At 50.2% G+C, this 17,700-nt stretch overlaps 8 protein-coding genes across 14 annotated transcripts; 5 read left to right on the top strand and 3 right to left on the bottom strand.

Moving 5' to 3' along the window:
• The first annotated feature begins 106 nt into the window (after positions 1-106).
• Positions 107-1,392, top strand: LOC9637308 (surfeit locus protein 1). Its single transcript, XM_002972922.2, has 6 exons — positions 107-215; positions 266-366; positions 415-653; positions 703-877; positions 944-1,230; positions 1,278-1,392. Exons 1-6 carry the CDS (start codon positions 107-109, stop codon positions 1,360-1,362), a joined length of 996 nt encoding a protein of 331 aa, XP_002972968.2. The 3' UTR covers positions 1,363-1,392.
• Positions 1,393-1,405: 13 nt separating this feature from the next.
• On the top strand, positions 1,406-3,263 carry LOC9636544 (galactoside 2-alpha-L-fucosyltransferase). The gene is made up of 3 exons (XM_024677807.1): positions 1,406-2,057; positions 2,118-3,110; positions 3,164-3,263. Exons 1-2 carry the CDS (start codon positions 1,514-1,516, stop codon positions 3,107-3,109), a joined length of 1,536 nt encoding a protein of 511 aa, XP_024533575.1. The 5' UTR covers positions 1,406-1,513; the 3' UTR covers position 3,110; positions 3,164-3,263.
• On the bottom strand, positions 3,213-5,944 carry LOC9637307 (ABC transporter I family member 10). 4 transcript variants are annotated; one of them, XM_024677815.1, is made up of 8 exons: positions 5,242-5,930; positions 5,096-5,164; positions 4,785-4,990; positions 4,626-4,712; positions 4,452-4,577; positions 4,264-4,386; positions 3,998-4,212; positions 3,213-3,938 (listed from the first exon to the last, which is right to left on the bottom strand). In XM_024677815.1, exons 1-7 carry the CDS (start codon positions 5,303-5,305, stop codon positions 4,021-4,023), a joined length of 867 nt encoding a protein of 288 aa, XP_024533583.1. In that variant the 5' UTR covers positions 5,306-5,930; the 3' UTR covers positions 3,213-3,938; positions 3,998-4,020. The 4 variants fall into 4 exon arrangements, with proteins under 4 accessions (XP_024533583.1, XP_024533584.1, XP_024533581.1 ...); XM_024677816.1 differs by having other exon boundaries at positions 4,798-4,982; XM_024677813.1 differs by having other exon boundaries at positions 4,452-4,712; positions 4,798-4,982; positions 5,242-5,938.
• LOC9636543 (dirigent protein 1) lies at positions 3,246-3,896 on the bottom strand. The gene has a single exon (XM_002972694.2). The coding sequence runs from the start codon at positions 3,894-3,896 to the stop codon at positions 3,246-3,248; it is 651 nt and encodes a 216-aa protein (XP_002972740.2).
• A 225-nt stretch (positions 5,945-6,169) lies between the features above and the next one.
• On the top strand, positions 6,170-8,258 carry LOC9636542 (transcription factor bHLH99). Its single transcript, XM_002972920.2, has 4 exons — positions 6,170-6,794; positions 6,857-7,441; positions 7,564-7,986; positions 8,060-8,258. The coding sequence occupies exons 2-4, from the start codon at positions 6,863-6,865 to the stop codon at positions 8,150-8,152; spliced, it is 1,095 nt and encodes a 364-aa protein (XP_002972966.1). The 5' UTR covers positions 6,170-6,794; positions 6,857-6,862; the 3' UTR covers positions 8,153-8,258.
• Positions 8,259-9,625: 1,367 nt separating this feature from the next.
• Positions 9,626-12,119, bottom strand: LOC9637306 (potassium channel KOR2). 4 transcript variants are annotated; one of them, XM_024677809.1, is made up of 10 exons: positions 12,017-12,119; positions 11,310-11,808; positions 10,827-11,207; positions 10,693-10,768; positions 10,538-10,635; positions 10,261-10,457; positions 10,079-10,190; positions 9,935-10,013; positions 9,776-9,809; positions 9,626-9,725 (listed from the first exon to the last, which is right to left on the bottom strand). In XM_024677809.1, the coding sequence occupies exons 2-8, from the start codon at positions 11,763-11,765 to the stop codon at positions 10,008-10,010; spliced, it is 1,326 nt and encodes a 441-aa protein (XP_024533577.1). In that variant the 5' UTR covers positions 11,766-11,808; positions 12,017-12,119; the 3' UTR covers positions 9,626-9,725; positions 9,776-9,809; positions 9,935-10,007. The 4 variants fall into 4 exon arrangements, with proteins under 4 accessions (XP_024533577.1, XP_024533578.1, XP_024533576.1 ...); XM_024677810.1 differs by having other exon boundaries at positions 9,678-9,725; positions 9,776-10,013; positions 11,310-11,678; positions 11,728-11,808; XM_024677808.1 differs by having other exon boundaries at positions 9,678-9,725; positions 9,776-10,013.
• A 96-nt stretch (positions 12,120-12,215) lies between these two features.
• Positions 12,216-14,367, top strand: LOC9637305 (double-stranded RNA-binding protein 3). Its single transcript, XM_002972919.2, has 4 exons — positions 12,216-12,508; positions 12,610-12,857; positions 12,939-13,158; positions 13,223-14,367. Exons 2-4 carry the CDS (start codon positions 12,612-12,614, stop codon positions 13,915-13,917), a joined length of 1,161 nt encoding a protein of 386 aa, XP_002972965.1. The 5' UTR covers positions 12,216-12,508; positions 12,610-12,611; the 3' UTR covers positions 13,918-14,367.
• A 91-nt stretch (positions 14,368-14,458) lies between these two features.
• Positions 14,459-17,458, top strand: LOC9636541 (putative pentatricopeptide repeat-containing protein At1g12700, mitochondrial). Its single transcript, XM_002972918.2, has 6 exons — positions 14,459-14,873; positions 14,935-15,554; positions 15,603-15,806; positions 15,865-16,050; positions 16,104-16,394; positions 16,450-17,458. Exons 1-6 carry the CDS (start codon positions 14,777-14,779, stop codon positions 17,296-17,298), a joined length of 2,247 nt encoding a protein of 748 aa, XP_002972964.1. The 5' UTR covers positions 14,459-14,776; the 3' UTR covers positions 17,299-17,458.
• The last annotated feature ends 242 nt before the right edge of the window (positions 17,459-17,700 follow it).

The following is a 17,700-nucleotide window of genomic DNA, read 5'->3' as shown; positions in this document are numbered from 1 at the left end:
GGATATTCCAAGCACAATCGCTAGAATATGCCGCGGATCAGAATCTCTCGCTGGATATTCCGTTAGCGGCATAATCTAAGAATATACTGTCTTCTTCTAGGGCATGATGATGAGGAAGGCGCTCCAGCGCTATGGTGCCGCGCTGGGCGCGGGAGCTCTGCGGGGGATTCATGGATCGGCGGGAGCTGCCTTGGAGCACGAATTGGAGCCAGCGGGTAGGAGAAATCGATCAATCTTTGGTGTATTTCAATGCGATCGATTGCAGCGACGAAGAAGAAGCTGGGATTATCCGTGGTCTTCCTCTTCTTGCCGTGTGTGGCGACGTTCGGGCTCGGGACCTGGCAAGTCAAGAGACGCGATTGGAAGGTATGAGCTGAAAGATCGGATTTTTTCTCATCGCTGCTGGTAATGTAGGCGGAGCTTTTGGATTATAAGCGAAAGAGGCTGGAGCAGGATCCTGTTCCACTGGCCTTGGCCATGGTCGATGATACGAGCTCGAGCTCCAACGGCGAGAGCGCTCTCGAGTACCGGAGAGTTGTTTGCGACGGTGTCTATGACGAGGAGAAGTCTATCTTTATTGGCCCTCGCATGAAGCAACTGTTTGGCTCCAGCCAGAGGGGATACTATCTCGTCACCCCACTTCTTCCAGCGAGGTAAAAAAAAATTTCTCGCTCCCGTTTAGGCACTGATTCTTATCGTCAGCTCCTCGGATATGCAGCCTGCGGTGCTTGTGAATCGTGGATGGGTTCCAGCAGCATGGCGCGAGGATTTTGAGAAAGGAGTCGTGACGCCTACCTTGGACGAACGCTTCCATCAAGACAAGATCAAAACTGGGACGTGGTGGAGGACTTGGTGGAAGGGAAAACCGACAATGGAGGTATGTTTCCGAATTTGCGAGTTTGCGAGTTTTCCTTCCTGACACATTGCTTTCCTTGTCGCGAAGATTTCTCCCGCGAAGGGTGCCGTCACTGTCTGCGGCGTTGTAAGGAAGAGTGAAAATCCCAGCATGTTTGTCCCGCTAAACGTTCCAGAACAAGGGCAGTGGTTCTACTTCGATGTTCCGGCGATGTTGAAAGCGGTGGGCCTTCCAGAAAACAGTCCATACATCGAAGCCGTTGGCTCAAGTCCTGGTACTGACGATAAGATCACCTTCCCTGTTCCGAAAGAGATCGAGGACTTCGTTCGCACTTCTTTGATGCCAAATGACCACTTGACTTACGCATTTACCTGGTAAGCAATTTAGATGTTTTACGTTCTTAAAAGTGGCCATTTTCCAGGTATACATTGTCCGCAGCAACAACTTACATGGCTTTCAAGCGAATACGCGAGAAACCTGTAAAGCCGCTGAAGAATTTCCGTTAATAAAGTGCACGACTTGATGTGGTTCCAACATGCGTAAGTGCAGCGTAAACTAGTCGGCAGTTTTGGTTTATTTTATATGATCTTTCCTCTTACGTAACGCGTTGAGAAAATTTTCGCAGAACCTGGAGAGAAGCAACAGGGCCGAGCAAGCATGAAAGATATCAATCGGGTTCTAGATCTGGGCTCGTCAAAGCTCACAGTGCTGCTGAGCCTGTCCGGCTTCATGATTCTTGTCCTTCTCGTCATCGAGGATGTCGATATCCTTCACTGGAGAGCTTTATGGGTGTGGAAAGCGATGCCATCAGAACAGACAAGAATAAGTGCGGGCAGCATTGATCCAAGCTGTGTAAGCAGGAGCTCTCAACATCTCTACAGGGCAAACAAGGTGGCTGACATCTCTCCGACGCTGCTAGAGTCGTGGAAGAGATACGGTGAGTTGCACAGGAAGTGTGCTCCCTCCAACTGGACGGAAGTCCTCGAAGAAAGTTCCCATGTCAACTCATCTTGTAAGTTCATGATCTATGTTGAGACTCACGAGGGGCTGGGAAACAGGATCTTGTCGCTACTATCAGCGCTGCTCTACTCTATGATCACAGATCGGGTGTTGATGATAGATTCCAGGAAGGAAGTTGGGAAAATACTTTGTGAGCCTTTTCAAGGCTCTTCATGGCTTCTTCCAGCTGACTTTCCATATGGTGAGCCTTGGTTTGTTTGTTTTTATAATATACACTAAAAGTCGAGCTTGTGGTTTCCAGAGATTGTAAAACATGCTCCGGACTTGGGACAAGCCATCGATAAAAACTTTAGTGTTCCAATCGTTCACTTGCATCTTGCTCACGTCCAGAGAGAGACCGATAAGCTCTTCTTTTGCAACGAGTTCCAGGAGCCACTGAGCCACGTGAGGACCCTCGCCTGGAGCAGCAACCAGTACTTCGTTTCCAGCTTCTTTAAGGTACCGTGGATGTGGAGAAAGCTAGTTACCTTATTTCCAGGCTCTCGGCTCGACATATTTGCTCAACTCTCCAGCCTCGCGATCGCACCGGCGAACTCCATATGGTCCCTAGTCTCTCGCTTCTACAACAGCTACTTATCCTGCTCCAAGTCTCGGGTTGGGGTCCAGATACGAACACACAGCCGACCAGACCTGGCCAGTTTTGATCCGCTGGTGAACCAGATAGTTTCCAGGTGCCTCACAAGCCACCATCTTCTGCCGAACTTATCCTCAAGCTCTTCGCCATCGCTGATCGAGTTTGAGAAGCAGCAACAGCAGCAACACCAGGTTGACGTCTCCGTTTTCGTGGCTTCGCTCCAAGGGAAGTACTACGAGACACTCAGGGACGAGTTTCTACAAAACGGGACAGCATCAGAGGAGCTCGTCAGCTTTCACTCCCTGTCCAGCGAAGGGGCCGAGTGGCACAATCTTCACCAGGCCAGCCTCGCTCTGGCGGAGATGTGGCTGCTGAGCTTCGCCCACCACTTGGCCACGAGCGAGTTCTCGACTTTTGGCTATATCTCTCGGGGGCTGGCAAGGACGAGGCCGTGGATGTTGAAGATCAGAGGGACGGAGCTCCATCCCGAGGGGGACGTGTGTTACTTGAGCCAGTCCTCGGAGCCGTGCACGCATTTTCCCCAGCAGCCAGATTGCTCCAGCGCCAGAAACATTTCCACGGAGCACCGGGAGTGGATCAAGCGTCACCTCGGTGGCTGCCAGGATCAGAGGGGAGGCTTGCAGCTACTCAACTTATGAGGTAATCATCTAGTTCTTCACCATAGCTGAAGCCTTGACGTTGTTTCTATCCAGGCCACCAACAAGTTTGCAGAAGAAAAAAAAGCCACGCGGATTCCAAAGATCTGGTAACTTAGTTTTCGATATAAAGATTCTTCTACATTCTTTGAGTCAAGTAGCAGTCCACTTGGAGCACCACGTACAATCCATGATCCACAGCAGTGGTGACAATCGCGTATCCCTGGACTCCTCTAAAGTCCCCCGTCCCGGCGATCACTGGAAGCTCTCTCGGGGACTGGAGCGCCTTGTACGAGCCATGGAACACCAAGCTCCCGTTGTAGCTGGAAGTCTCAAGAAACGCCGAGTAGGAGACGAGCAAATGAAAGTCGGACCTCGACTCCACCAGGTACATGCCCTGCCCGCGTCCCACAAGCCTGGAATCGTTGCAGGGAGTCTCCGTGAGTGGATCGTCCATGACGATCAGAGTTCCAAAGCCGTAGAGCGTGAGATTGCCACCCTGTGCCGCGACTACAACCCCGGTGCTGTTCGCGATCAGCTGCCTGTCTTGCATGTAAAACTTCACTCGGGACGGAGCTTGGAAGCTTTCTGGAGATGTTAGAGACGAAGAGAGCGCTGCTGCTGCTGCTGATAACACTGCTGGTAGAAGAGTGACGAGCACTGGAAGCTTTGCCATGAGTGAGAGTTCTCTGCTGGCACTGTAGAGCAGACACAACACATACCGTATCATGGAGATCGTCGTGGGAGCTTTTAAAGCCGCGGCATTGATAACGAACACAATTCTCCGCATTATAAAAGTCTTTGCTCGTGCCTCCTGGACACCACCAATCTCCTAAAAAAAAGTCTGGTCAGATTCGTCGTGTTGAAAGAAAAGAAGCGACATTGACATACCAATACCATGGCACGAGGACTCGTCAGAGCTCCGCTTTCTTGAGGTTAATGTAGTCCACAACATCTGCAACGGATCCACTTAAAACAACGCGTCCGTTCTCCATATAGGCAGCTCCATCTGCGTAGTTAAGCTCCTCCAGACGATGAGTTACCCACAGGGACGTTACTGAAGGCGGGCCAGCAACCACTCGTCGGACAGCTTCCAACACTCCAACCTGATGACAAGCAGTCCTTTTGGATGAAAGAAACGACTTGAGGAGACTGACCTGATCGGTTTCGTCTAAGAAAGTCGTTAACTCGTCCAGTAGAAGCACCCGGCTTGTCTCTGCAAGCGCCCCCGCGATGGCCACTCGCTGCTTTTGACCACCACTTAGCGTCTGTATAGGACGCTGCAGGAAAAAAAAAAAAACAAAACTCATCTGCTTGTCCACACAAAAAACCACATTTCATTTACCTGTAAGTAGTTCTCCATCCCCACGGCTTTAAGAGACCTCCAAACTCGGTCCCGGACCTCCTCTTGCGTTAATTGTAGGCGCCCAAGCCCGAACGCAACATCTGCTTCGGCTGTAGGCATGACAACCTGGTGGAAACAACGAGAAGTGAAAAACTGGCTATCAACTAGAGGTACCTGGTGATCCGGATTCTGGAAGACAAAGCTCTTTGGCTGTGCCACACGCATCTGTCCACGGGAGGGTCTCATCAGCCCTGCAAGGCACTGGAAAATAGCCAAACAAGACACAAGCAAAGAGTTAGGAGAGTCATTACACAAACGAAAGTGAAAGGCTACCGTAAAGACTGGCCTTGAGCAGTGTCGATTTCCCGCATCCATTGGGCCCGAGGAGCATCCAGAGCTGTCCTTGCGGGATTCGAATGGAACAATTCTTGAGCACGGGTACAAGAAGCCCCGTGTCACCCCGTACCTCCACAAACAGATCCTTTGCCTCGATATCAAAACTAGCCCGACCATCCACTGACGACGTACAAGCTGTGAAACTTCACCCTCAGCAACAGTCGACAATCAATGACCTCAGGAAAAACACTAAACAAACGAAAAAAATCCAAGCCCCTCTTGTTTTTTCTGTGCGTGAGCAAGCTTACCCGCTACAGCTGGAGATCGCGGCTTAAATCTCCTCGATCGCGAGCGCAAAGTCAAACTTGCGAGGCACGCTGTGTGAGAAAGAAAGAATTTAGATATCCGTGCGCGAGACAATGCCCATAATCTAGCATACAAGTCGCGACCTCACCTGCGCGATCAGCGCCTCCGATTGACACTGGCGCTGTCACAGCGCCGTCTCCCAGCAGCGCCATCGCCCGCCACAGCCCTAGCGCGAGAATAAGAGCCCTAAAGAATCCCACTACCTAAACCCCGATTACTTGGATGGAGACCAGTCGCCATCGTCACCATCCCTGCGAAGAAAAAAATCCTTTTTTTTATGCCATGGCTGCACAGAAAATCGAATGCTGGTGGTGCCGAATTGAAAGCTCCTGATACTTTTCCTGTCCTTTAACAAGGGCCCTGTCAAAGGACATGGTGGCCGTGTCCCGTGCATCCACAACGAGTTTCGGATCATAGCGAGTGAGTAAATGAGAGCTCGGAAATGGAAAAAATGGGGAAAAAAAAATCCCACGAACAAACAAACACGAGAGGCCAAGGGAAGCTACACGCCGGCTTCTCATTACTTTCGTCGCGAGCCATACCTCTCAGTGCCTCTAAATGTAATGCTGACCCTTCACTGGTGTACGACTTCATGGATGTAAGTTCGAGCTTATCGATTCACATTCTGGAACCTGGATTACTCGCGCCGCCCGGTCGATCAAAAATCAAACTTTGCTAGCGCGACGCGGAGGAACTCTAGATAGTCCTTGCAAAGTCACTGCTCAAAGAGAACAAAATCCGTAAAAGCATTATTCACGTGGAACAATGGCGACATTGTGGAGTGCCTTAACATCAGATCGTGGTACTAGAATCTCAGAAGGTTTTACGGAAAGTTTTGCGAAATTGACAAGGTCTTCGAGCGGAGAAAGAGGCAGGGGATGGTGGTGGTGTCCGAGACTTGTCATTTCAGGGACGTGGAAGCGTGGCTCAACACTGTCCATGTAACAGAGCTTCTCTCTCTCTCTCTCTCTCGCTCTCACTCTCACCCTCTCGCTAATCGCTTATAAAACCACTGCCACTTCGGTACTCCGACTCGCCCGAGTGGAAACGTGCAAAGATTGTATTAACGTGCATTCGTTCCGGCGACCTGCTGCGAGTGCGAGATACGGTCCCCTCTCTAAGCAGCAACCTGTCCTTCGGAGAAAAAAAAGAGATTTTTGTATACGTTCAAGGAGAAGTTTGTCCATCTCTTTCGATATTCGTCTCGTGGCCCTGGCTAAGTCGCGTGACTAACGCGATGATCTTGGTGTTACTGTAAAGAATCACGCTGCACTGTTCATTTTGCGACGATGGAAGACGAAGGAGCTCGCCATACTCGGCTCGCCTCGTCACAATTGCGAGTCTTGACTTGCGGGCGAGGCAGCAGCGATGGGGCAGCCTTTTCTTAATTGGCTTTTTATTCGTTGCCTCTGCGAGCGAGCGATCTGACTTTACCATTGTTGCTGCTTATGATCACCATCTCTTCCAGTCCATTTTCCCAGATCTTCTTTTTTATAAAGCCTGGCCCTCTCTCTCTCTCTCTCACCCATCCTGTCCAACCCGTTTAGAACGTTCAAGCTACCACGCTACAACTTATCCGAGCTTCCGAGCTCCTGCCTGTGAAAGAACGATTTTTGCAACAAGGATCTCTCTCGACTCGCGGTAAGTCACCGGAAAAATCGCATTTTTTCCTCACTCTCGGACCTTTTTCTTTGATCCTCCAGCGTGCAATGCCACCGCGTAGACGACGATCCAAATCCTGCTCCACTGCCACTGCCACTGCCACTGCCGCTGCTCCTCTTCCGGATGGATCTATCGAGCAATCCATCCACCAAATGCTGAAGTCACCACTCCTGGAAGAGACTCGATTGCCCTCTTTCGAGCTCGAGGATTTCCCAGAGTGGTGGCCGGCGGCGGCCACCTCGAGCGATCAGGGAGCTTCTCCAATGGCCACATTCGAATCCATGGACGACCCTTTGCTGCATTTCCCGCAAGAACTCCCCGAGACCCATTCCACATTGCAGGGCATTTGCTCGCCAGCGTCGAGCGTTCTCCCGTGCTTGACATCGCCATCCCCGACGCAGTTCGTGGCTCCTCCAGCTCTCCCGCCGGTGGGGAAGGCGGCGGGGGCTGGATCTAAGCGAAGCAGCCGAAGAACATTGGCAGCGACTCACGATCTTGGAGTGGACACCAAGAGCAAAAGCATCTCGCCGCGCGAGAGCCACATTCTTTCCGAGAGGCAGCGGAGGAAAGGCATGAACCATCTCTTCTCGACGCTGGCATCGCTCTTACCGGAGACGTGTTCCAAGGTACTTGGAGCTCCTCTCTCCCTTTATTTTTCCTCTCTTGTTCTTGGTTTCTTCGTGGTTTTTGTTGCCTTCCTCGATCCTGTAGCTAAAACCGATTGTCCGATTGTTTTCTCTGATCTTAGAGCGATAAGTCGACCATCGTCTCCGAGATCATCAGCTACATCCATCTCCTCCGAAAGGACCTGGAGGATCTGGACAAGAAACGCTCCGATGTGTTGAGAAGCGCTTCTCCTCGCGCGGCGATGGCGATCAAGGACTCGGGCTCTCCATCGCCATCGATTTGCACCACCACCAATGACCGCGGCTCCAAGAACGCCGGAGGGGGGGATGATCATCCGGGCATGATCCAGCAGCAATCGCAGCAGGCGTCCAATGTGATCCTCAGCGTTTGCGGCAGCGACGCTTTCATCACCATGATCTGCGCCAGCAAGAACAGGAGCGTCTTCTCGAAGGTGTTACTTCTCCTGGACCATCACAAGTTCCGAGTCCTCGACGCGAACATCTCCACCAACGCGTCCACGACCTTCCACTACTTCCACGTCAAGGTCTGAGTGATCTTTAAGTACGATTGAGCTGATCGAAGCTAAGCTCGTTTTTTCATCGCTCTTTCTCTTCCAGGCTTTGAATTCACAGCTTCCAAAAGATGCCTTGCAGAGAGACCTCCAGAGCCTGACCGCATCCGAGACGAAAAATGAGACATCGTCTTCGTGAAGACGTGAAACAAGAGCTCGCGGAAAGAGTGTTTTTCTTTTTCTCTCTCTCTTTGTTGATTTTGGTTGCGAGGAAAGAGATAATGTTTGTACCAATTTTTTCTTCATCTCTGGCTTTGTTTCTTACAATTCTATCCTTCCGCGAATCAATACGAGGTGGAAAGCTTGCGAAAAAAAACGAAGGCTTTGAAAGCGACGCCACAAACCCTATAAGGTTGATATATATAAACCCTACTTCCTACTTCTGTACAACAAGGAACGCTTTCCACAGCTTTCATGGAAACTCTGAGAGCTCTTCCAGTTTTCGCCACAGCGATGCCAGCGCACAGCTCAAATACACTGCCAACACTTCGATCCAAGAAATGCTCCTGGAAAAATCTCGGTTTGCTGAGCATCTAAAAGATCAACATTTTTTTACCTGATCAATTCGTAGTCTTCTTCCAATTGTTGCCGCTGGGGACCATCATCGAGTGATCGAAAGCTCCTTCTCGAACTGTCCAGCAGCGGTGAGAGATTTTTAACTGTGTGTCCGCAGATGTCACACGAGCTCTTCCCCCGGATCGTAAACCACTTCGCTGCGCAGTCGCTGTGAGCCGCCGCGAGGTCCCCTTTGCAGCAGCAATCCATGCGAAAGCTCTCGCCTTCGCTCAGCTCCACCAGGCAAATCCGGCAAACGGCCTCACTTACATCGCCTGGGACACGGGAATCAAGCAACAAGGAATCAGTAAGTGAAAGCTCCATAAAAATGAGATTTTTTTTGTAAGATACCTCGAGAGCTTTGTTCTTGGCATGGCATCAGCGACTTTGTTGCCGAGTTTACCACATCGGCTGTCTTAATCAGCTGGTATGAAGCTGCTATCGTTGCCGGTAATTCGTGGCGAAGGCCCTGCAAAATAGCGCATGAGAGCAGCCATTAATGCTGTGAGCTCGATTAATCTTTGATCGCCAGAACCCTTACCCGTGAATTGTTCTTGGGAGGGGACATGAAAGCTCCCGCTCCAGCTCTCTCTCTCGCACTGGTGTCTGCTCGGAGATGTGTCCACGCGCTAGTGTCCAATTTCATAGCCGGAAAGCTAGAAGATTTCTTGCGCGAAGCTGCACAATCATGAGTAGATCACAATACAAGTCAAGCTTGGAACAGTGGCATCACTGCTGGAATGGAATCGTGGAAGGGAAAAAACGAAAAAAAACGAAAGGAATAGAGAGTAGCATCACGCGGTGACGACTGAGTGTGTATAGAGTGGCTAAAGGACACAAGTCACGAACTCCATGTCTTTAGCAATATGCTCCGCTGCGAGCTAAAAAACAACGATAAATCACGCATAAGAAAAGAGAAGAAAGACTTGTGTGTTTCTCTTGCCTGTCCAGCAGCACGAATGTTTTGCTTCTTCTTCTCCTTTTTGATGCCCGGAGCTCAAAGGTCTTTGTAGATATATACGAAAGAGAAGCTCCATCGCAACTTGGTCGACTGGAAAACTTAAAACAGTGGAGCGTTTTAAGATTTGACTGACCGGTTAAACCTATTGTGCGTTTCCTAAATCCATTTGCATTACTCTCCATCACTTTCTGCTTTTCTGCCAAGGGCCCAGCCAGTGAGATCGCAAAGTGATAGAGAAAAAAGTACCTGAAAGTCAGCTACGAGATATCTCACATTCTGCCTGAAGACAAAACCAACACCTTCTTTTGATTAACAATGGAAAAGAAAGAGAGATGAACATATAAAAACTGTATAAACTCCTCAACTTATTACTCTCGTCCAGGCTCTTGTAATTTGGTTACTTACATAGATAGATGATAGCAGATGTCAACGCATTTATAGGAATCCGATACTCTAGTAGACTTTCGTCGCGAGGTTGCTAGCTCTGTCATTACGAATCTGATTAGCTGACCCACAACACTCACTGACAAGAAAGCTGAGAAAGCGAACCATGTTGTTCGAGCTCTCTGATTCACGACGCCTCGCCACTTCCTCCTCGATTATCTTCACTGCGGCTTCACTCTCGGCATCCCTCGCTTCGTCGAGGGGCGTGTGGCCATGCCTGTGACGAGAAGATTTACACAGTTACACATTTACAAACAAAGTTCCACAGTTGCTTTCGGTGTGTTTACCGGTCTTTCGCAAGAACATCAGCACCTTCATTTACAAGAACGGCGACGGCCTCCAGGCTTCCAACCGCAGCAGCAATGTGAAGTGGCGTGTTTTGAGCATAGTCGACAGCACTCGGATCCACACCGTGCTTTACGAGCCTCTCCACATACTTCACGTCACCACTGGCCGTTGCTTTACAAAGTTCTATCCCTGGTTCCTGTTTCACACACACAAAGGAAGGATTAAGATAAAAAAAGATCATCATTAACGTAATGCCTGGAGCTAAAACTTGCAAACCTCCAGAAGCGGCTCAGCTCCCTTTTCAACGAGCAAGTCCGCAGCAACATCGTGGCCTCCTTTCAACGCTGCGAGCAATGGCGTCATTCCAAAGTTATCTGAAAGAAAGAAATGAAAATCAAGCAATGAAAGCGAAGAAATCCATAATACGAGACCTTTCTTGTTCACGTTGGCCCCGGCATTTATCAGCATATCGACACACTCACTGTGGCCTTTCGACGCTGCCATATGCTGCGAAGAAAAAAGAAAGCTCAGAGCATGCAGGGAAGGAGAGAGAGCCTGTCTTTACCAAAGCTGTACGACCGTCAGAATCCGCTGCCGATGGATCAGCTCCTCTGGCCAAAACCTTTCGTAAGGTGTTGACATTCCCCTCCAAAGCACTTCCTCGTATGCACTGGGGTTGGCTCAGTGCTGCAGAGACTCCAAGTTTTCTCACCGCGATTCCCAGCTCCAGCGCAGTCACCGCATACTGTACTGCTTGCAGCGGTGTCAAGATTTGCACCAGCTCGTCCGCTGCTCGTAGCCGCAGCTCCTCGGCCTCGAGAACGATGTCACGCAGGTACGCCAGCTTCGGTTCCATGGCCTCTTGAAGTAGTGACAAGTCGTCTGATTCGCTTGGTGGTGGATCTGTGACGGTGGCCCTTGCTATCTCTTGATCTGCAACCAGCATCTAGTCATGAGACAAGGTGAAGTTTCATCAGAAGAAGCTGGTGGAAGAGTTATAAAAAGTAATGAAGAGAAGAGAGAAAGAAGAGAAGTCGCAAAGACTTACTTGTAAGTCGGCAAGATGATTGGAGATGTTGTCTTCGGCATGACGATTACGCTGTTGTAGCGAGTTTAGTCTCTGGAGTTGCTTCCCGGACAATGCTGCCATGGTTGGGACGTCCATTCCTTCCAAGATTTTCACGAGATCATCTTCTATCTGCATCCCCATGAGCGAGAAAACCAAGATGATGCTCATTGTTGGTCGCCACCCTCCCATCCACAGGAAAGAAATCTCCAGCGGGGACCTCCAGCAGCTCGCTACTACGTGAGAAGCATCTTCTTTGATCATCTGGATCTTTTCCTCGGCATAGTTTCTGTAGAAAGTGTAGAATTGTTGTAGTGCTTGGATGAGCAATTCCTCTGAGCAAAGCTCCTCCTTCAAAGCATTGCGAAGAGATTTGAGTTGCAAGCTAGCTGCATCAAACCATTTCTTGTGGAATTCTTCGAAATCCCGTGATGCCATCGATCTCAATTGCCTCCGGGAAAGATGTGCAAAACAATTGCCACTGAAAAGACGCGCCAAACAAATCAATCTTTATAGTCATGGACAAGAATCAAATCGCACAGCACAGACAAAAAGACTCTACCATTCAACAAGAACACACAAAATTCTCTACTTATCGCACACGCACAGCGATCGCACAATGATCTCACGTAGAAATCACGCAAATCTTTGTAGCAATTGGCTTCGCAAGAGCTCTAAAATCTACTCACCTGATAGGGAATGCGCTCGCTCCCTCCTCGCGCGTCCTAAAACCCTAGCTCCAGTGCGCGCATCCCTGTCAGGGATCTCCAGAGCTCCACGGTTCGAATCCATGTAAGCACGGTTTTAAAACCATGCCAGTAAATATTTATGGAACCGGGCGATTAAACTTAAATGGGCCAGCCTGTTAACCAATACGCTATACGGCTTTTACGCACATATTCATTCGGCATTTAGGTGTTGTTGTTCCTTCTTTTTTCTTCCTCCGTTCTATCCCTTCTTCTTCCCAGATCCAGCTCGTTGCTCGTCCAGGCGCTGGCCGGGGCTACATTACGACGCGGAGCTGATTGAGCGGCGCTTCTAGGAGGTGGATTTCGAGCTTCTCGCGAGGTTTCGAGGGATTTCCGGCCTGCATTCTTCGTCTTCGTTGCCGCGGATTGCCGGAGGTAGCAGGCGCGCTGGCGGGGGCGAAATATCGATCCTCGGCTAGAGAAATTTCTCAGGTAAGCGCCGGTAGCGAGGGTTTTCTTGGAAATGCTCGTTTCGATTGCGATAAGGAGTGCTAGATCTGTGGTTCCAGGGGCTGATAATTGGGTCTTGGCAGAGATGTACAAGAACCAGCTCCAGGAATTAGCGCAGAGGAGCTGCTTCAATTTGCCGGCGTATTCGTGTATCAGGGAAGGCCCTGATCATGCGCCGCGATTCAAGGCGGCCGTGAACTTCAATGGCGAGGTTTTTGAGAGCCCAAATTACTGTAGCACACTGAGGCAGGCCGAGCATGCCGCCGCGGAGCTTGCTCTCAATGTTCTCTCTCGACGAGGTCCTTCACAGTCTCTCGCTGCTCGGATTTTGGTAAGTGTTTCTAAGTTTCAATGCTTTGTGGAGATGGACACTGATACTTTGTTCTCTCGTTTTTTTTTTTTTCCTTCGCAGGATGAAACGGGTGTTTTCAAGAATCTCTTGCAAGAAACGGCCCAAAGGGCGAATGTGCCATTGCCAACGTACACTACCACCAGGTCTGGGCCTGGGCATTTGCCGGTTTTTACATGCGTCGTCGAGGTTGCCGGGATGAACTTCACCGGGGACGCTGGGAAAACGAAGAAGCAAGCTGAAAAGAACGCTGCCATGGCCGCGTGGGCGACGCTGAAGCAATGTAAGTTCCCTCTCTTCGTTTTGATTGTCTCTTGGTTTGAACCGCGAGTTCTGGCTGATTGCAGTTGCGAAGAAACTGGCTCCTCCAAGTTTGTTCTACTCAGACGAGATGACCGAGGATCAAGAGCAGATCAGCATAGCACGAGTTTTGTACCTTGCTTACGAGAAAGTTGGCGGCGGACAAGCTTCCAGACCGAGGCAGTATACGGTGCCGTCCTTGTTCGACAAGGACTGCACTGTGGGATACTTGGGCAGTCAGCAGCAGCATCTAAGATCTGGAGCAGGCTTTTGCTCGACGAACCCGCGTTCCTCGAATCCGGAAGCGCTAGCGTTGCCCAGGGATATCAGAGCTTACGGCATGACGCATCCACGGGTCCGCACGAGGAACGTCCAGCTGACCCACGAAGTCCCTCCCCCTATCGAAGAGCATCGCCGAGACGAGGAAGATTGGCTCCGTGGAGAGAGCAGCAGTAGCAGCAGCACCTGCGCCAGCAGCAGCAGGCCCATGCCTGAGGAGCCTAAGCGGAGCTCTCGGAGCCCGATGTTTTGGCCCCGGACGACCGACTCTCACTGGTGGCAGTCGGACAGCTCCTTGCTCTCGTCGGGCTATCACTTGAGAAGACCACAGGTTTCGCTAGCTCCGCCGGTGAGAGTCCGCTCGGTGGTGGCCGTGAGTGCTGCTCCTCCTCAGCGATCACAGCCGCAAGAGGCAGCGGATCAGGATGGTCTCAGCGATGGACTCAGCCGGCTCAACCTCTAGCAACTTTCGAGATCGGACTCGACTCATCGCGCAGCTTGGATTGGATCGCATGGCTGGTTCGTGGAGATTTAGCTCGGAGGGACTACTACTGCCTCGAGTAAAAGCACCGATCGGCAGCCGAGAAGAGGAGGCGAGAATGCATCACTTATTGGAGCGGGGGCTACCGTAATCAATGATTCAGCGTGGGAATCCATCTTCCGAGTTAAAGAGCATGCTGACGAGCGGTGTAGGTGACCTCGTTTGGCTTCACGCTTTTATTAATGTGTGATGCGGAAGACTATAAGCCCAGGAAGGAGGAAATCCTCGCGACTAAATCGATCGAATCGAATTGGAGAAGAAGAGAGAGAATGATCGATCTTCGTTCGTCATTGATCGATCGACGCATCTAGTTTTCTCTTCTGCCAAAGCTATGGTGTTGATAAGATTAAAACCCAAGGGTCATGTTATCTATTTTCCGTACAATATGTACGGCGTTGGTACGACTTGTACGGTTGACGAGAGATGGCAGGAGAATGGGAGCCAAGCGAAATCCAAGATGACGATCGGGCCATCCACGTGTCAGACGGGGCCCTAGGTTCGCGTTTGTCAGTGTTCGTCGCGGATCATCGGTGAGAGAGGCGAGCTTGGAATGCGATTGCGGGCGGGAGGCCGAGCTCCTCCTCCCATCCTCCTCCTCCAGCCGCCGCCGCCGCCGCCGCCGCCGCCCCCGCCGCTGTCTCCATCGATCGATCGCCGGCTTCGCACAGTTCGAGGTAGGTCATTGGCGATTTAGCTCAGATTTCGAGAGGATCCCATGATTCGATGACTGCCAAGAATCAAGAACGTTGAAGATCGGTGGTATCCAAGAAATTAGAAAAGAATGGCGCCTATGATCGCGCCATCGCTGCTCAACACCGGTGTGGAGGGATTGCTACATCCATTTAATGTGGCTCATTCCCGGACACAACTATTCTCGGGTAAGAAAATTCTACTTTGGTGGTAAGCTTTCAATTCTTACCTTGTTTGATTTGCTTCCAGGATTTGAATGTGCTGGGATAAAGAAGTATGGGATCGATCTTCTCGTCAATGGCAAGTATTTCAGTCGATTTGGAAGGCAAAATGGGCACTTCCAGAGGTTGACGGCGGCCTCAAAGAGGCTGGACGAGACGACAGGGAATTCAGTGGAAAAACCAGAGCTTGACGAGCTTATAGCGGCGATTGTGTATCAAGCAGAGATTGAGGGTAGCTTGAGTAACGCGTTCCAGAGGATATCGACGGAGGACTGGAGCAAAGTTCTTAGCAACGTAGGAAAAAAGCATTGGGAGCTAGCATTGGCCGTGTTTGGAGTTTTCAAGGAGACGAGCTCCATCTTTCTGAAGCCCAACACCGGCGTCCAGAAAAACGAGGAAGACAGGGAAGTAGTACAGATTCTAAAGGTGTACACGACGATGGTAGCGGTGCTTGCCAGGCACGGGAGGCTTGAAGAAGCCGAGGCCATTCTTACGGAGGTCCAGCAGCTAGGCTTTGGCCTCGATCTTTTTCTTTACAATGCGCTGTTGGGTGGCTATGCCAAGCAGGGCATGGCCGAGCGCATGCTGGACTGCATGCTCGAGATGCAAAAGTTCGGCATTCAACCCGACCATGTTAGCTACGAACAGGTATCTTTTGAGTTTGAGTCTGTCTTACGCACAAGGATGGCTTGGTAGCTGGTTGCAGCGTATTTGAATTCGAAAACTCCCGAGCTCAAGCTGGCGCTGGAGGTTTTGGATCATATGCACAGCCACGAGCTGAAGGCGAGCCAAAAAACGTACTCGGAACTCATTGCTGCCTGCTGGAAGAAAAGTGAAGTAGAAAATGCGGACAAGTGTTTCTCCGCTATGATCGCTGCTGGCCATTCTGCTGATTCCAAGGTAGGATTTTGGTACTGTTAAAACCATTTCAAAAGTGCAAGGTGTTGTTTTGTTTCAGGTGCTTGTAAAGTTGATGCAGCTCCACGCGCAAAAAGGAAACCACACTCGGACCCAGCAGCTGTTTCAAATGCTAAAACAGGCAGGACTGAAAGCCAACTCGACGTGCTATGAACAGTTGCTCCTTGCTTATTGCAAAGCTGGCTGCTTGGATCAGGCTTTCACCATCTTCCGTGAATCCAAACAGGTACTTGTATCTTACAGCTGATGTTTATTACATCGTTGTGTTTCTTGTGGCAGATTGCAAAACCTTCTCTAATTGTCTATAACATTTTACTGGACGCATGTGCCAAGGCTGGGCTTCACCTCCAAGCCATGCAATTGTACAACGAGGTGTGTGGCTCGGGGCTGAAAGCCAATGCTATAACTTATACGTCGGCCATCACAGCACTTGTGAGGAGCGGGAGGTGTGCTAAAGCAGAAGAGCTCTACAAGAGGATGCTGCGACTGAAAATCTCTCCAACAGCACATACATACACGTCAATGATTCACGCATACGCAATGAAGGGCTGGACAAGATCGGGACATGAGGTGATCCCATACCTTTTGGTTGTGCTGACACCCTTTATCTTTATCCGCATTACAGGTTTGTGTTACAATGAGGAGCAACTGTCAAATCACTGCGGTGGCATACAATGCAATGCTGCACCTATATATTCGTGGGGAGTGGTACACGGAAGCCGCCAATATTCTGAGTGAAATGGACAGCGAAGACATCGAGCCAGGTGTTCCAGGATACGGAGTACTGATAGCGGCATGCGGTGATTCCTCGCCGGAGATCATGCCACTGGTGAGAACGCTGGAGACTAGCCGGTGGGAGACGTGCAGGATAGTCTACCAGCTTATGTTCCTGCCTTTGTACGAGAGCTGCGAGTCGCTGCTGGAAGGTAGCATAGCGGACTTGCCGAAGGACGTCATGGCCTTCCTTCAGAAGTTGGCTCAAACCAAAGACGCAGAGGCCAACCTTTCGTTTTACAACTCGCTCATGGACGGGCTGTGGAGGAAAGGATTGAAACGCCGGGCAAAGTCAGTGATGGTAGCAGCCAGGAGCTTACTCCCGTGGTACAAGAGGCCAAAGCTCACCAAGATGAAGCTTCTGCTGGATCTCGGAGGATTGTCACTGGGAGCAGCACAGGTCGCAGTGCTGGACTGGTTGAGTGGAGTGGCACAGCTCCACGAGGAAAAGAGCGAGCAGCAGATGGTTCTTGTGACGGGCAGTGATTCCAGCGACAAACTCGTGGTCAAAGCTCGCAAAGGGATAAAAAAGGCTGTCGGGGCCACTCTAGCGGAGCTGGGATCACCGTTTGCCGAGGATCCCCAGGGAAGTGGGAGGCTTGTAGCATCGGTTTACGATGTTGTGCAGTGGCAGGCTGTGTATGGAATCTCGTCGGCCTTGATGCTGCTCGACAACACCCAACCTTACATAACCCAGTGACGAACAAAGTCCCAAGTTCTTACAAACACTGTGATTGTTTCAAGCATAAACTATTCAAGGTTTAATAATCTCAAATGTGACCCAAGCTGAAATGAAAGTTCGCCTCATGGAATTCTGAAACATTCAAAATTTCATATTGGTTTTGGCTTTCTTAATATTATCTTGTGATTAAAAAAACTATTTGCTACACATATTATATGTTTTAAATCCTTTTTAATAGCAAATAATGAGCTATTTTGTAGATTGTGTATCCCCACTCTATAAAGCACAAGTCCAGCGTACTATTTCTATATACCATATCCAAACTCTTCACCTTCTGCTTCTACGAGCACCAGGTTCAAATACGTTGTTGTACACTTGAATTCCGATATCTATACAAGTTCATAGTTCCACGCTCCAAAA

The sequence above is a fragment of the Selaginella moellendorffii genome, unplaced genomic scaffold (assembly GCF_000143415.4).
Source record: "Selaginella moellendorffii unplaced genomic scaffold, v1.0 SELMOscaffold_20, whole genome shotgun sequence".
Taxonomy (NCBI): Eukaryota; Viridiplantae; Streptophyta; class Lycopodiopsida; order Selaginellales; family Selaginellaceae; genus Selaginella; species Selaginella moellendorffii.
Note: the sequence above shows the minus strand (reverse complement) of the source record. Positions and strands in the feature narration are given on the sequence as shown.